The sequence below is a fragment of the Myodes glareolus genome, chromosome 10 (assembly GCF_982192425.1).
Source record: "Myodes glareolus chromosome 10, mMyoGla1.1, whole genome shotgun sequence".
In the NCBI taxonomy this organism is placed as follows: domain Eukaryota; kingdom Metazoa; phylum Chordata; class Mammalia; order Rodentia; family Cricetidae; genus Myodes; species Myodes glareolus.
In genome coordinates, this window is record NC_142035.1 from 14,424,086 (window position 1) to 14,441,000 (window position 16,915).

Below are 16,915 nucleotides of genomic sequence, written 5' to 3' on the forward strand. Positions count from 1 at the left end.
CAGAAAAGAGCTGGCCTCCTGGGGGATATCAGTCAAACCTGGCAGAAAAATTTACAATAAGACTAAGCACATGCCCTCTTATCAAGGCTGGGCAAGGCAATCCAGTAGGAAGAAAGGGGTCTCAAGAGCAGGCAAAAGAGTCATCTCCACTCCCACTGTTAGGTGTCCCACAAGAACACCAAGTTACACAACCATAACGCATCTGCAGAAGACGAAGCTGAGACCCATACAGGCACCCTGATTGTCACTTTGGTCCCTGTGAGTCACTATGAGCCCTGCTCAGTTGATTCTGTGGGCCATGTTCTTGTGGTATCCACAGTTCCTCTTCCTCCTACAGTCCTTGCTCCCCTTCTTCTGCAGGGTTTCCAGAGCTTCGCGAAGACTCCTAGTAATGGGGGATATGGAGCCTGAACTGGTCATCTTCTGTAGCCAGGCAAGGCTTCTAGTGGTGGGACAGGACATCAACCTAGCTGGCCACAGAACTCTGACCTACAATCTATCCTGCATGCAAGACGTTCTGGGAGTAATGGTAGTACAGAACTTGTTGGGATAGCCAGCCAAGGACTGGTCCAACTTGAGGCCCACACCATGAGAGTGAGCCCATGCTTGACACTGCCTGGATGGCCAAGAACCAGAGACCTGGAATAGAACCAAACACAAATGGCCCGCCAAAAGAGTCAATGAAATGATTCCTAATGATGCTCTGCCAGCTCATAGATGAGGCTAGCCCAATCATCATCAGAGAGGCTTCACCCACAACTGATGGGAGCAGATGCGGAGACCCACAGCCAAACACTAGGCAGAACTTGGGGCTACTTTTTTATTATAAACAGCACAGATGTCCATATTTAGTGCCTAAGAGCGTTATAGATTAAACTTGAGTATCTAACAGTGATTGCTGTGTTTTGAATGTGAAAGACCTTCCAGGCTCACTCAGGGCAATTTGAACCATGTCTGATTGACTTCTGGTAGTAAAAGAAGGCTTCAGGTTTTCCTGAACAGTCCTTCTTGCTCTGGGTTAGGGGTTACCAGGGAGACAGCTGGATCAGAAAGGTTCTTAAAAGAAAGGTATAGGGTTGGAGTTGGGACAAAGTTCACTTAGAGGGTGTGCAACAGATAGAAACAAGAACCCGTGGGCCTAGGTGACCGAACACTTTCAGACTTGTGTCATTTGGAGGGGCTCTGCAGGGGCACAGAGTTCCTTGGAAGCTTAGGACAGACACTGAGATCGCTGTTCAGTCAGCCAATCTCTTCACTGTGACTTTCATCACCTTATCTTTCAAAGGTGCAAGGACTATCATGACTGCATCCTGCTCCCTCTCAAGTATTAGAGAACACTTAGCTTGCGTTCATCGACTTGAGTTAATTCAGACAGAAACTAGAGAAATTAACAATAAACTAACCAACCAACCCACTAAACATTTATATTGGAATGTACCCTTTACATGAATATTTAGTGTGTGTGTGTGTGTGTGTGCGCGTGCGCGCACGCCACAGTGTACACATGGAGGTCAGATGACAACTTGTGGGACTTAGTTCTTTTCTTCCACCATGGAGGATCTGGGGGATAAAACTCAGGTTGTCATGCTTGTTCATCAGTCTTGGCAAGACTGAATTTGCAGACTCATGCCCACCGGCCTCCCGTGATTTCTTTATAAAACAAGAATTCTGAGTAACGGATTGACTAGACACAAGTAATAACATCCTTGAACTCTGCCAGCATCCTCGTGAGGGGTTTGCACGCATCATCTCATTTGATCTTCATAATCCACCCTAGAGTTAATTGCTCTTCATCTCCATGTCTCTGGGGATTGGGAATTGCCCAACATAACTACATCAGCAGAGCCGAGCTGGACTGATTCCCAAGAGTGTACAGAGATTCTTACTCTATTCCCACGTCTTTCTGCTGCACAGCCTGGGATTATCTAGAAGGCTGCTCTGCTGGCTGATGGCCAGGGTGATGCTCCTGGTGTAGTAGGAAGTGCTGGGCTTGGCAGGGGCTGTGAAAGGGTCAAGGCGGCGCTATCGCACTTGCTCTGCTGTGCTAACCTTACCTGCGTTCACATAACATTCTCTCTGTACGTGATCAGTGAGAGCACTTGGAGCTGAGATGCCACTGTTCTTATTTGAAAACTCTGGGAACATCCTACCACCAACAGATCATACACTTGTACATTTAATTCTTAAAAATCCATTTTATTGTTATATGTTTGTGTGCTTGCACACACATATGCATGCATGTACCCATGTGTGTGCAGGTGTCCGAGGAGGCCAGAAGAGGATGTTGGATCCCTTAGAGCTGGAGTTAACAGATGTTTGCGAGATACTGGGATCCAAATCCGGGTTCTCACGACAGAGCAGCAAGCAATCTTAACTACTGAGCATTTTCCTTAGCACAGCTCCTACATTATGAGAAAAAAAAAAAGGAATGCTCTTAACAAAATGCACCAAATGATAAACACCATTTTTATTTTGGTGATAGAGGGACAGGGAACTTTGTTTACCAGAATTTTATTTACTACTTTTTGTAATCTCAGTCAAATGATAAAGGTGACCCCCTTTCTACCTTTTCAAAGAGCAAATACCTAGAACCTGGTCAGAGTGGCATCATGTGTGTTCTCATCTTTGCAGGGTCTCCTCGGTGACCGTGTCCTTCCATCTGTGCAACCTTGTCTCATCCTCACACCATCCTAAGGCACAGGGAGCCTCTTTCTCTTTCGCATGAGCAGGTTAATTGTCCCAGAGAGGCACGGTGAGTTAACCAATGACTCACAGAGCGTGAAGTCTGACCTCTTGCCCATGGTGCTTGCCCAGGGAAGGCTGGAACAGCCTGTTCCTTGGCAAAGCCTTAGGTCTGAGGGTCCTGCAGTCCCCTTAGGCCACGGCTCTGCTTCTTTCTGTTGTAGACCATCGTCTGCCCCCAGGGAACGAGTTCAAAGATGGACCTGGTGAAGTGAAGAATGGGGGAGCAATCTGACCGCCAAGGAGGCTGTTCTGGCCTAGTGAGAATGCTGGTGGTTTGGGGGAATGCGGGGAGAGGAAGAGGAGGTTTCCCACAAGGAGCCAGGAGAACCTTACCCGTATGCAGTGCGCTGGCGAGCATGGCTCAAATGTCAAGCGCCCGGAGTAGTCTTGAGTCTCTTGTACCTGTAGAAGAGAAATATTTGCACCTCTATTGGCAGCCAGTCTGTTCTCAACGCTGTAATTCCTGCTTCCTATCAGTCCCACTTGAAAGTAGACCGTGAAGCTGAGCTCTGCTGCAGCAGAGGAGGAGGGGGAACTAAACGACCCCAGTTCATCTTTTTTGTGCCTTTGTAGCCTAACGTTAAACGTTGAAAGGTGTGGCATTTAATTGCACGGGTTAGTCTCTGCAGCGAGAACTGGTCAGGGGACCAGTCAAATGGATGGAGCATTAATTATGAGGCGAGTGACGGCTTCCAGATAACTTGTGGTTTTGATTTTAGTGCCATTGTCATCATCCTTGTCTTAACGAGAGGAAAGTTTATTCGGGGGGGGGGGCTAATTAATTTGAGATCACCCGGTTAAGACATGGTAGATCCAGGACAGGCTCCCAGGTATTTGATTCCAGATCTACACTACCACTCTGCACATAAGTAGATGCAGCTGGGTGTTTGCTCAGGGTGGGGAACACAGCAAAGGGCGAGGCATTTGGACCCTCTCTGAAGACATTGAGTGGTTAAATCTCTCGCTGTGGGTCACTGATTCTTCCTGTGAGATAAGTAGGACCTTCATCTGCTCATGAAGAAAAAAAGAAAGGAAGAAGAAAAGAGGAGCTCTCTTAGCGAAGGCATCGGGCGTGCCTGTATGAGAGGGGCCACGGTGTCTCATCAGCACCCTGGAGTCTTTTCTCCACCCCAGAACCCTTCCCTTTGGAAGACTCAGGCTGATGCGCATGCCTAGTCCGTCAACCATAGCCCTCCTGGCGCTGACCTCCCGAGCCTGAGAACATGGAGGAACAAGGGACAGTGTCTGCTGAAAGGAGGGGAAACAAAAACTGAACACATTTGTTTTGGGGATTTGGTGCCATGTGTATGCCCAGATACATCATTCCAGACAGGTACTGGGATGAAGGCAGAGTCTGGGAAAGGGGTTCGTTCAGAAGAGAGGTAGAGGCAATTGCGAGTATGTTCAGAGAGGCAGGGGCAGGGGAGAAGGCTTGTGGAATTTGAGGAATCTCTCTTAATTAGAAGTTTTGTGGAACTCCTCCTTGGAAAAGACAGAGATAATGTTGGCAATACAGCAATAATGACAATAATGAGACTAAAGGAAAAAGGAGGAAGAGACATCGCAGCCATGGACCAGAGGCGCTGCTGTTGGCCTCTGCCGGCAGCTCTGGTGCTTGGGCTGGGAGGGAGACCCTTACGTGTTCGGCAGTGGGGCTTTGTTTGAGGAGCAGACTATCCCACAGTAGGCAGAACAGCACTGGAGATTTTCTGGACATTCCTCCTGCTGCGTACAAAAGGTGTTGCAGTCTTCAGGTTCGGCTCGGCAGGGTGGAGGTTCCAAGATGTACTCTGGAATGGAGAATAGGCAAGAGTGGTGGAAAGAACAGGCGGCAGCCACCCCGTTTCTCCCGTGTGCTCTCCAGGGATGGAAGCCAGCTTTGCCTCTAGCTCCTGTCTTCCTCTGAGTTCTGTTCAGTGAATTAGGGATGGATATATGATTCAAGACTATTTGGAGGAACTCTGAACTCATTGTACATTCACGATCCCTGCAGATCAGATGCACGGTCCCTATAGACCCGGGTAGGGTCCATTTCAAGGATATGAATGTGTATGTATGTGTGGCAAGCCAAAACAAAGCAGAACAAAAGTGGTATTGGACACCTAATCCATAAGAACTTATTGTGTGGACTTGAGAAAGTCTTTCAACCTCTACTTAACGATTTAGCCTAGAGTCAACCAAACATAGGCTGATTGTATGGAGGAAGACTAAACAGAAGTTAAGTTTGGTGTATTCATGAACCCAACAAACTGCAAGTGCTGGATCAGAGAACTGGGACCCAATTCAGTCGAGTTCTCAAAGTGGCCTTTTCCGTGATGAGATGGGTAGGAATTTCAGAATGGGATGTCAAGATTGGGCTTCTCCTTTTCCTCCCAGAAGCCCTGCACACAGAACTGAGACTCCCCCCAAAAATGAGTTATCAGTCATATCATTTTCCTGAGCCCCAAATATAGAAGAATGCACACATGATAATAGCATTCTTCCTACCATGTAGTGGCCCACAATCATTATTGCCCTGGTCAGGTTAAACTGGGCAGCAGTGGCCAATGAGACAGACTCTCATCTATACTCGTCTGTGGATACTAGTCACTGGTGATAGTGCAGTGCCTCTGGATTTTATGTAACAAAAATGAAATAAAATGCAAGGTTCCTCTTTCCTTCCTCCCCACATATCCTCCAAGACCAACATTACGCAAACTGGATCTTGATTTCTACCTACTTCATTTTCCTGTCTGTCTTGAAGCTTGTAAAGTGGGACCAAACATCCCCATTGGAGCCAGGGACAGTGAAATTAATCAGGAGGATGAGGCTGACATTTCTTGTAACTAATATTTTGTGGGAAGTCTCGTGGTCTAATAAGAGTGCTCCATGGAGAATGTACCAGTTCATTTCTCCCTCCTCCTGTCTCTACATCATTATTTATATTATTAGGTTACATTTGAAAAGCCCAAACCCATTTATATGGAGGGTTTGGAGTCAGGCAATAAGGAAGCAGAGCAGAGATTCTAGCCTGACTTGTCAGACTATAAAGTTTGGACCCTTGAACGTGGCACAATTCTGTTCACTGCAAACTTTTCTACATGTCTTCCCTGAGACATTCTCTTTTCCACCGGAGCGAACCCCTTCCCTCCCCTGGAACCCAAGCCCAGCACCTACTCAGAAAGTATTGCTTGGGACTTCCAGACACCAGCTGGGGTGCTAGGCTGAGCACCAGCAGGAGCTGGACAGGTGACACAGGTGTCATGGTGCTGGAAGGACGGGTGGTAAGTCCTGGCTGAGGATGGCTGGGTTTGCCCAGACCCTGCCGTGAGGAGAAGAGAGGGAAACAGGCTGCTGGGATGGCCTTTTGTCTGTTACAGTCAAGTGGAGCCTGTAGGACCCAACCATCTCCTACACCTCCTAGCCCTGCCCACTACAGGGGCAGGTCCTGGTCCCAGATTTGCTGTCTTCATTCTCTTCACATGGAACTTAATTCTCTCTCTCTCTCTGTCTCTCTCTGTCTCTGTGTTTGTCTCTCTTTCTCTGTCTCTCTGTCTCTCTTTCTCTGTCTCTGTCTCTCTCTCTCTCTCTGTGAGACTGTGTGTGTGGGTAAGCATGGAACCCAGTGCATTGTGTATGCCAGGCACACATCTACCAACCTAGTCTTTGGTTTGTTTTCTTAAATCTTTCCCCATGGAGGTGTTGTATGTCCTTGTTATATTTTATATTTATCCACTGAGGCTTGAGTTCTTAAACTGACTTTCTGGATTATATCTGGATGACTTAGCTATCTCCTTTTGTTTGTTGCTAATGGGGAAGAAATAGTTTTTTTGTTTGTTTGTTTGTTTGTATCTTTAACTAATTAGTCTACCATATTTTTCCATTGCTTATAATTTTTTTTTAGTATATTCTCCCTGTGGCTGGTCTCTTCAAACTCAATGGCCTTCTTAGCTCTCTGAGTGCTGACCAGGTCCCCTTCCCCGCAGTGCATGACTAGATAGAAATGATGGTGTGTGTTCTCGCTTGTTGTCTGATTTGCTCTGGAAACTTCCTAAGTTTCCCTGTTTGGCATAGCCTGTTTTAGCTTTCTCATAAAGACCTCTTTTCAGGGCTTAGAGAATTGGCTTTCATTCCGAATACAAATATAACATTTCATCAATTTACGTCAAATTAATCCCATTGTTTTTCTACATAAACTAAGAGCATTGTGTTTCTGCTTCAATCTTAGTGTGGACTGTAAGAAGACAAGCCTACCTTGACCTGAGCAGCTAGGTTGTCGATTCCAGCGATTCTGTTCACTGTCTGGTGATCTTCAGTTTAGATGAAAGGCAGTTTTGCCCAGTGGTCAGCACTTGGCAGTTGAATCAAAGTGCAGATGGACGTTGTTTTGTGCCCATTTGTCTTCTGTCTTCTTTGAAGGAAATAGAGTGCTGCTGCTAGGAGCCAACCTGTCTCTTTTTGTTATGAAAGGTCTTTTAATAATTAAATATTTAAATGCCATATTTCCCAGATCTCTGAGCAGTTGAGGGCTGTTTATCAGGTACAGCTACAGTATAAAATCTGCCTGGAGAGCTGGGTCCAAGTTCAACTGTACTGGCTCTCAACTTAACAGGTAAAACAGGGTTGGATTAAATATAAAGTATTTTTGTAAGATACTTAAAAGTTTATACTAGTTTAAAACATGAGACTTATTGTTTTTGTAGTCTGAAATGAGATGCAATGAACAGACAATTATAACATTTAACAGTAAACACAGGTGCATTTAAGTTACCTGTATACACAGACGCAGTGAACAGAAATTGGGCAAAGTGGATGCTCTTGGTGGGCCCTACCAAAGGCATGCCACTGTGCAAAACACACATGCAACAGGGTCAACAAGAGGAATTTAGAGACAAAAACATAAGTAAACCAGGGGACCAGGCAGGGTATACTTCAGTAAAGATGGCAGAATTTGGTCACCTGACCTGGCTCTCATTTAAGATGGCAGTGGAGTCTCCTGATCTCAGTTAAGATGGTGGTAAGGTCACCTGGCCTCAGTCAAAATGGCAGCGATCACATGTTGTTTGGAAGAGAGGCCTAGAGGTGTGATCCACCCTGTTGCCGAGCCACCATGCCACAAGCCGTGGTGGGGAGCAAAAGACTGAAATTCAAAACAGCTACTTCGTGGATCCGACCAATCTTGTTGACAGCAGTACCAGTGGCCGGGACATTTTGAGGAAAAGTGGAGCCAACGAAGCCATTGGGACACCGGTGGAGTGCCGTTTTATACCATAACTGAAAATGTGGAAACCCACGACAATACAAGGCTTATAGGGAGACATCTCCCCTCTATAGGTGGGGTGTGAAACAGCAGTGAACACCACAGGGCTTGTAGAAGAGCGCCCTCTGTCTACAGGCTGGGTGTTAAAGTCTGACGGACTTCAGTCCGGGTGACTCGGAAGCCAGAGGGGCTAGAGTCTGCTCCGAGCAGTCTCTCATGGGGACCACTGATTAGCGGTCCAAAGAAAAAAAGAAAAAGAAGAGAAAAAAGGAGAAAGAAAAATCCGAGGGACCTTGGGCCTCCAGTCAAATACACTGTACAGCGTGTGCAGTGCTAGCGTGGGAGGACTGACCCCAGTTGTCTGGTCACGTTTTTTAGCTATGGAAAGCACAAAGGGCTCAGCTGTAGCCGTGAAGGCTTTGGTTGGGGCTGGAAGGGGACAGCTCACCACCGAAGCTGCTGGTGTGTGTAGAGGTCAGCGCTCATGCAGATGGAACACGTGGTTGTTGTGGAAAAAATACCCGGTTCTGGATCTTGACCCTGGCAGGGGTGCAGGAGGGCCTACTGAGTCTGATGGCACCAATGTAATTGTTTAAATAAAATGAAAACGTCTGTTTTCACAAACCCAAAGAATTCTTGTGAGTTCCAGGGAGCTGAATTGAAGGATCCACCTTAAACAGGTCAGATACACCCCTCTCAATTCCCTGGTTCTAAATTTTTTTTCCTAAACTTAACTTTGTCCTCGGTTCTGCCAATACCTTAAACAGATATAAGAGACACCAGACATTTCCATAGCACAAACACTGGACAGGAACAAAGAGACCAGCTACCCCAGAATGTGACCAGCACCCAGCTTTCTCAGGGTCCCTCTTAAGATGATGCCCACAAATAAGCAGGAAGCAGTCTTGGAAATCTGCCACCCCAATTCCTTTAAATTGTTGTGCCTAACCTCCTGCCTTTCTATTATAAAAAAGAGATGGGAATGTAATGATCTATCCTGTCCCTTTAAGAGACAAGCCACGCCCACTCCCCCCACCATCTGCCGAGGCAAGCTGATCTTCAGCTTCCATCCTGAGTCCCTTCCTTTCCATCTCTCTCTCTAAAAGGAAGCTTCTGTCTTCCCTCCTTTCCTCCCACTCCTTCCCCCCACCCTTCCTTTTTCCCCATCCCCCCCCCAGTCCACTCCTCTTCTGTTTCTGCTTAGGAAAGGACAGGTCTCCCATGGTCACCAAAGGGCAAGGAGACCCAGTATGAGGAGTAGGGTTCTAAAGGCCAGTAGAAGAGTCAGAAGCAGCCCCTGTTCCCACTGTTAGGAGTCCCACAAGAGGAACAAGCTACACAACTGTAACATATATGCCAAATGGCCTAGGTCAGTTCCATGCAGGTTCCCCGATTCTTGGTTCAGTGAGACCTGTGAGTCCAAGTTAGTTGATTCTGGGAACCCTTCTGGCTCCTACAATCCTTTGCCCCCTCTTCTGCAGGATTCCCTGAGCTCTGCCTAAGGTTTGGCTGTGGGTCTGCATCTGTTTCCATCAGTTGCTGGATGAAGCCTCTCTGATGATAATTGGGCTGGGTGCCACTCTGTGGGTACAGCAGAATATAATTAGGTATAATTACACTGAGTCCTCCCACCCCAGTAGTGTTTGTTTCTATCCTGGGTTTCTCGCTGATCCAGTCTGTGGGTCCTGGTACTCCAGGCAGTGTCAGGGATGGGCTCACTCTCCTGGCATGGATATTAGGCTAGACCAGTCATTGGTTGGCCACTCCCTCAATCTCTAGGCCACCCTACCCCAGCACATCCCACAGGCAGGACAAACTTATAGGTCGAAGGTTATACAGTTGGGTTGGTTTCCTAATTCCTCCACTTGAAGTATTCCCTGGTCACAGGAGATGGCCGGTTCAGGCTATGTATCTGCCATTGCTAAGAGTCTTAGTTAGGGTCATCCTTGCATATTCCTGGGAGATTCCCTTGCCCCAGGTTTTTACCTGGCACCGAAATGTCCCCCCTTTCCAACAGTCCCCTTCAGCACTCTCCCTCTCTGACCCCTGACCTTGATCTCTCATGTTCGCATCCTACCTGCCCGCCATCCACTCACAAAATCTCTTTTATTTTTCCTTCCCAGGGAGGTCTGGGCGTCTCCTCCTTGAACTCTTTTTTGTTACCTAGTCTCTCTGGGGCTGTGGATTGTAGCATAGTTATCCTTAATTGTACAGCTACTATCCACTTATGAGTGCAATTTCTTTTTACTGTTTCCATTCTTTGGAATTTCAGTCTTTAGAGCTAAAGTAGTTTCTTTTGTCTCTTATTTTGTTCGATTTATTTATTTATTTATTTATTTATTTATTTGCGTGGAGTGTTTGCCTGCAATACCCATGGCGGTCAGAAGAGGGCATAGGATCCCCAGGAACTGGAGTCACAGAAGGTTACCAGCTGATATGGGTGTAAGGAATCAAACCTGGGTCCTCTGCAAGAGCAGTTAGTGCTCTTAACCACTGAGCCATCTCTGTAGCCCCCGAAGTAGTTTCTTTTAGACAGGAGATAGTTGTCTTTCTTTCTTTCTTTCTTTCTTTCTTTCTTTCTTTCTTTCTTTCTTCCTTTCTTTCTTTTTTTTTTGAGACAGGGTTTCCCTGTGTATCCTAGGCTGGCCTTAACCTCAGGACCTGCCTTTCTCTGTCTCCCAAGGGCTGACCAATTTAATCTTTCTATGTGAAGTGGCTACTATAAGAAGGGCTTCTGTTGTGTCCTATCTTTCATTATTTGATAACTTAAACAATGACTTCTTTTGCATGTGTTTGGTACTTTGCATTGTATCACTGTGGTCCCCTCATTTCTTTTTTTTGCATATTTTAAAGTTATTTTCTCAGTAGTTCCCATTTGGGTATAATGAACACTCCAGATAATCTAGTTTCGAAGGATATAGATTCAGCTTCAAAAGAATACAAAATTCTACTTCTATAGCTCTCTTACTGTCCCTCCCATGTTGTATTGAAAGATAAAGTCCATCCTCTCTTAAGGTATCTCCTGAAAGGGTCTTTATTAATAATAATAAAAAGAAAGGATCTTTCTCTTAGAAATCTTTTATTGGCTCACCTGGGGTTCTGAGAGTCCTCTATGGGCTCCCTCACCACCTAATCCTCACCTTCGACTGTGGTGATATTTTGTTTGTGATTTAACAAATAAAGCTTTCCTGAAGATCAGAGTGCGGAACTAAGTCATCACTTAGCCATAGAGGCCAGGCAGTGGTGGCATACACCTTTAATCCCTGCACTTGGGAGGCAAAGGTAGACTGATCTTTGTTAGCTCAAGGCCACCCTGGGCTACTTGAGAATGATCCAGTCTAAAAGAGAAACAGAGCCAGGCAGTGATCCTAATCCCAGCACTAGAAGGGGGGATTGCTGTGGGATAATCATTCTGTACACTGCTTTAATCCCAGCACTCGGGAGGCAGAGGCAGGTGGATCTCTGTGAGTTCGAGGCTAGCCTGGTCTACAAGAGCTTCTTCCAGGACAGGCTCCAAAGCTACAGAGAAACCCTGCCTCAAAAAAAAAGTGGTATTTCTCTGAACACCCAGTTCTGCAAATAGTACTGTGCTAACTCTGGGCCATCCCAACCTATGACCGCCCTGCCCTGGGACCTAGTGCTAAGGCTTGGTGTACGGCACAGAGGAAACTCCTGCAATGTACCCAGTCCTGTGGGTACCCAGTCCTGTGATCTGAGCTTTAAGCTTGAAAAGGCTTCCCGCTTCCTGTCAGAAAAGACAGGCCCAGGAGAGAGAACCCGGCCTTGGTCTACGCCACTGCCACCACATAGCATATGAGAATCTTTGCAGGCAGCTCCTGTGAGCAGGAAGGTTAGCTGTGCTTCCTGAACCCAAACTCATCTCAAGCCACGGGCAAAAGGACTCCAGCAGGAATACCACCCACGCTACAGTCTGAACTCTCCACTCCTGTCAAATGGAGCAGAACCGATGGCAGGCACTGGGCTCTTGGACTCCCACTGCGGGCACCCACCGGGAGCCCAGGGCATCCCTCACAGGCATCCTGCTCTTTCCAGACTTGGGTTTTCCTCTTTCTTCTCTTTCACTGTGGCCCAAGGGGCACTGCCAGCCTGCGGGTTTTGCTCACACAGCCAGTCCTCCCAGGGGGAACTGCCCATGTTCTCACAGTCTGAGAACATTCCTCACTTGGAACCCGCTGTAAGCCCAAGCCCGATTTCCCATACTTGTTCACACCTACCAGCACGTCCCAATCTTTTGGAATTGAGGTTGAAGTCGGTTTATAACGAGGGCAGTGAACGTTGGGTGTGGTGGTGCACACTTTTAACCCCAACACGGGTGCGGTAGAGGCACGCAGATCTTTGTGAATCTGAGCCCAGCCTGGTCTACTAGCAAAGGCTATAGAGTGATACTCCGTCTCAAATAAAAAATATTCATAATGAGGATAATGAATTCAGGAAGTCAGGTGGCAAACCTGAGGGGTGTGTGTGTGTGTGTGTGTGTGTGTGTGTATGTGTGTGTGTGTGTGTGTAACTAACAGGACTCAAAGTGGGGGTTTTCTCTAGTGTCTCTCATTTCTCTCCATGTGTGGCACCTCCTGTTCATCACTCATCTGGAGGTAGCAAGGTCTGGGTTGGGCTGGCTGCCGTCAAGGACTGCAGTGCATTCCATTGGCTGAACGTGCCCACTCTTCTCAGCCCTCCTCTGCTGGTCTCATTGTCTTTTTTTTGACCCAGAAGAACACCAAGGGGGAAGGTGGGTGATTCATGCTGAAGTTGCTGAAGGTGAGCTCACACAGGGTGGCTCTGGGTTGACAAACTCAGAAGCCCTTGTCCAGCAAAGGAAGCCACAGTGTAAAGAAGTAACCCACAGAGTGGGAGGAAATGCTTGACAATACCAAGCCTGATAAGGGGCTACTATCTCCAGTGCAAAGAGAGATGCTGCCCAGATCCCAGTGAGATGTGCAGAGAAGGGCTGGAGAGGTGGCTCAGCCGGTAAGGGCCCTGGTTGCTCTCCTAGAGAATCCTAGTTTGATTCTCAGCACCTACATGGTAGCTCACAATCATATGTAACTCAAGTCCCACAGAATCAGGTACCTTCTTCTGGTCTCCATAGGCACCAGGCATGCAAGTGGTGCGCAGACATGCATCCAGCCAAGACCCCCCCCATAAAATAAACACAAATAAAATGGAAAAGAAATGCAATAAAAGCTGGGTTTGGTGGCACACATCTGCTATCCAGGAAGTGGAGGCAGGTGAATTGTGAGCCTGGCGCCACCCGGGACTACACAGCAAGATTTGTCTACAAAAAAACAAAACAACAACAAAAACCCAAACGGTAAAATACATCTAGAGTCATAGAAAATATTTACAACATGCATTACATTGAAAATATTCATAGACTTAAGAGAGGTGTCTCAGAACACATTCACCGCTCTTCTAGAGGACCTGAGTTCAGTTCCCAGCACCCATAGCAGGTGACTCACAATTGCCTTTAACTCCAGCTCCTCCGGGGGGGATCAGACGCCCTCCTCTGGCCTCCATGAGCACTGCACATAGGTGGTGCATATAAACACAGGTAAACATCAGATCCCCTTGCACCCGAGCTGCAGGTGGTTCGGAGCTGCATTGTGGGTGCTGGGAACCAAACCTGGGTCCTCTGCAAGAGCACTGTGGTGCTTTGGATGAGAGCGTACTTCACAGGCTCATGTGTTTGAAGCCTTGGTCCCCAGTTGTTGGTGTTGTTTGGGGATGTTATGGGAGCTGTGGCCTCGCTGAGCTGAAGAAAGTATATTGCCACTCAGGACAGCGGACTTTTAGAGTTCATAGCCTCATCCTACTTCCAGTTATCTTTTTCTGCTTCAGGATTGTGGCTGAGGATGTGACCTTTCAGCTTCTTGGTCCTCCCACAATGCCTGCCTCTTGTGCCCATGCCTTCCTGCTATGGACTCTTATCCCTCTGAACCCACAAGTCAAAACAAACTATTTCTTCCATAAACTGCTTTGGGTCATGGTGTTTTATCACAGCCTCAGAAAAACAGTAACAATAAATACAACATTACAAGCCATAAATGCTATCAATCCCTGAGTCATCCCTCCAACTGCCAAGTCTAGGTGTGACATTTATGTGGTGATCCTGATTTCTAACCCCTCTTGGATGAGTCATGTTCCCCCTAGCATAGAGCCCACAGGACACTGTCAAGATGATGCTATCAATGGAGAAACGAGGAGAAAGGTGGGTGGCACTCTGCAAAGGCGTCACACGGGGCTACTGTGATGTACAGACCTTCCTCCCACTCCCACAGTCGTCCAGGCTTCTGAGTGTGCTGTGGAAGGAGTCAGCTTGATCTAGGCTACCTGTAGCAAAAATAAAAGCAGGAACCAGGCACAAGGTCCTGCGCGTACCCACCTTAAGATCTGAGATCGATCTGACCCAATTCGAAGCATGATCAAAGTCCAAATCGCCAACGTTTGTTCCTCTCATTACTCACCCTGTGTGCAGAGGTTCCACTGTCCCTGGAACTGCAGAGAAAGCTCCGCCAGCCAAATGATTATCAGCGCTTGTAGCTGAGACATCTTCAGAGGTAGGTAGGGAGCAAGGTCCTGGGCTGAGCCTGTAGAGACTGTGATTTGGGGTTTGCTTAAACCGGTGGTTCTCTACCCAATGTTGTGACCCTTTAGCATAGTTATTCATGTTGTGGTGACCCACAATCATAAAATTATCTTCATTGCTACTTTGTAACTGTAATTTTGCTACTGTTATGAATCATAATGTAAAAATCTGATATGCAGAATGGTAAAGGGGTTGCGACTCACAGGCTGAGAAACAGTAGTATTTCTGGGTGTCCCAGTGAAACAGAATATTCAAGGTAGATGAAATATTAGTTTATTTTATCAACATCAAACTCAATCAGGTTGGTAAATATGTCATGTAATATAGTTGATCTTTTGTTAGAAGACCCTCACTGAAGTATTTAGAAATGAGATCAATAAATCAAATTGACTTTTTCTTTGTGACATTTCCATACATACACAAAACTGTACCTTGCTCTTTGTATTTTGAGACATGATCTCACTATGTAGCCCTGGCTGCCTTAGAACTCACTCTGTAAACTAGGTTGGCCTCGAACTCACAGAGATCTGCCTGCCTCTGTCTACTGAGTTCTGGGATTAGAGGTGTGTGCCACCACTACCTGGCATGTACCTTGAAGTTTTATTTTTTTTGAGAGTTATTATTTTTATGTATGTGAGTATTCAGCCTGCATGTGTGTCTGTGTACCATGTGTATGCGGTGCCTGTGGAGCCACAAGAACCCAAGTCCACTGGAACTGGAATCACCAATGGTTGTGAGCTGCCATGTGAACACTGGGAACCCAACCTGGGTTCTCTGGAAGAGTAGCAGTGCTCCTAACTGCAGCTCTGGTATGGTTTTCAGCCATGTTCTTTATTGCAAAGAAAATTTGCACTCACACAGCTTATATGCACATTTAACAAGAAACTCTAGGCAGTAAAGAAGTTACAAAGCTATTTCTTAGAATCATAATGCATTTCTTGTATGTAAATGATAAGGAGCAGAGCCATTTACCATGGCAACACAAGGGCGGGGGGCGGGGGGAGTAAAGAGCACTTGGGTGTTTCAGCATTCTTTGACAAGGGCTGGCATTGAAAAGAGTCCCAAGCATAAAGATACATTTTCTTATCCTGTATGTTGCCCCAGAGTACAAGGAGGGAAGCCTGTAACCTTGTTATTCAAGGCTATGAGGCCAGACCAGCTTCTGTGACCCTGGCTATCTGTGAAACTTTTCTCACGTAAGGTTGTTTCTCTCTGAACTTGGTTAATTGTGTTTCTGTTACCCATATAAATTTTAGGACTTTAACATAAACAGTTAACTGACCCCTGAATTTTGTGCCATAAACTGAGGTTAGAAATGTGTGCCGAGCATTGCTTGCTAAGGAACTTAATACGGAATATTCACGGTCTCTGTTATCAGTCAGGCCTGGCTAGAGAAAGTGATCCAGGTCCCTCTGTGTCTGAAAGACCTTGATGTAACAAACCAGACATCTGCAATTCTGTTCTTGGGTAAATCTGTGAAAAGTCTAGCTTGCTATCTGTGCACAGAGACCCTCAGTCTAGCTAACTTGCCCTTAATTGTCTTGCCAACTAGCAAATGACGGAAAACAGGCTTCTAAATCTCTCACCAGCACGCGGAACAAAGACTAAACTGTAGGGGCCTGTTTCATTCATCAGGCATATACAGCAAAGGACGACGTCATCCTTCTGTCAGTTTACAGGATCACCAGTGCTCAGTAGACGAGGAGCACACTGCCAACAGCTGTGGGAAGAGATCATGGTATCACACAGGAGAATTACAGGCAGAATCAATCGCATCCGTAGTCAGTTGGCCCATACACCCTGTTTGTGAGTTTACCGCCATTTAGACAGTGACTCACCTGGTGGGTCGTCCTTCTTCATAGTTGTCATCTACTGTGTCTCCTTGCGGACCCCAGCACCTCTTCCCCACGTGACTGCCAGCAGTTTTCCTTTTAAAATGAAGTTTTGTCTCCTTGCGCTTTTGTGCATGAGTGTGTATGAGCCTGAACATGGTGTCTGTATGTGATGTTTGTCAGTATGCATGTGCACATGGGTATATATGGAGGCTGGAGGTTGAAGTTGGGTGGATAATCTCCATCACCCTCAATATTTTTATTTGGAAGCAGTCTTTTACAAAGTTGCAACATTTCTGAAAGCCAAAGAAAACTGTTAGCTAGGGGAACAGATAGCTTATAGGGTGAAAGAATGAGCTAATATCTAGAATACATCAGTATCTATAAAATTAAACACCCCAAATCCCTTGCCTGTCAATGAATAGGCCGATGAACCAAGCAGGTAATTCTCAGAGGAAAAAACATACACAGCCAATAAGTAATTTTTTCTCC

At 46.5% G+C, this 16,915-nt stretch overlaps 1 protein-coding gene across 1 annotated transcript; it reads right to left on the reverse strand.

Moving 5' to 3' along the window:
• Positions 1 to 2,199: 2,199 nt before the first annotated feature.
• Wfdc13 (WAP four-disulfide core domain 13) lies at positions 2,200 to 6,085 on the reverse strand. Its single transcript, XM_085696257.2, has 4 exons — positions 5,902 to 6,085; positions 4,385 to 4,535; positions 3,079 to 3,147; positions 2,200 to 2,402 (listed from the first exon to the last, which is right to left on the reverse strand). Exons 1-3 carry the CDS (start codon positions 5,987 to 5,989, stop codon positions 3,114 to 3,116), a joined length of 273 nt encoding a protein of 90 aa, XP_085552383.2. The 5' UTR covers positions 5,990 to 6,085; the 3' UTR covers positions 2,200 to 2,402; positions 3,079 to 3,113.
• Positions 6,086 to 16,915: the final 10,830 nt, after the last annotated feature.

What these genes read in the sequence shown, in the direction of transcription:
- Wfdc13 (XM_085696257.2), bottom strand. Translation starts at nt 5,989, where the DNA reads ATGACACCTGTGTCACCTGTCCAGCTCCTGCTGGTGCTCAGCCTAGCA. An exon ending in TCCCAAGCAATACTTTCTGA is followed by an intron (nt 4,536 to 5,901) that starts GTAGGTGCTGGG and finishes TCTCCATTCCAG; the next exon opens with AGTACATCTTGGAACCTCCA. An exon ending in AAAGCCCCACTGCCGAACAC is followed by an intron (nt 3,148 to 4,384) that starts GTAAGGGTCTCC and finishes TCTCTTCTACAG; the next exon opens with GTACAAGAGACTCAAGACTA.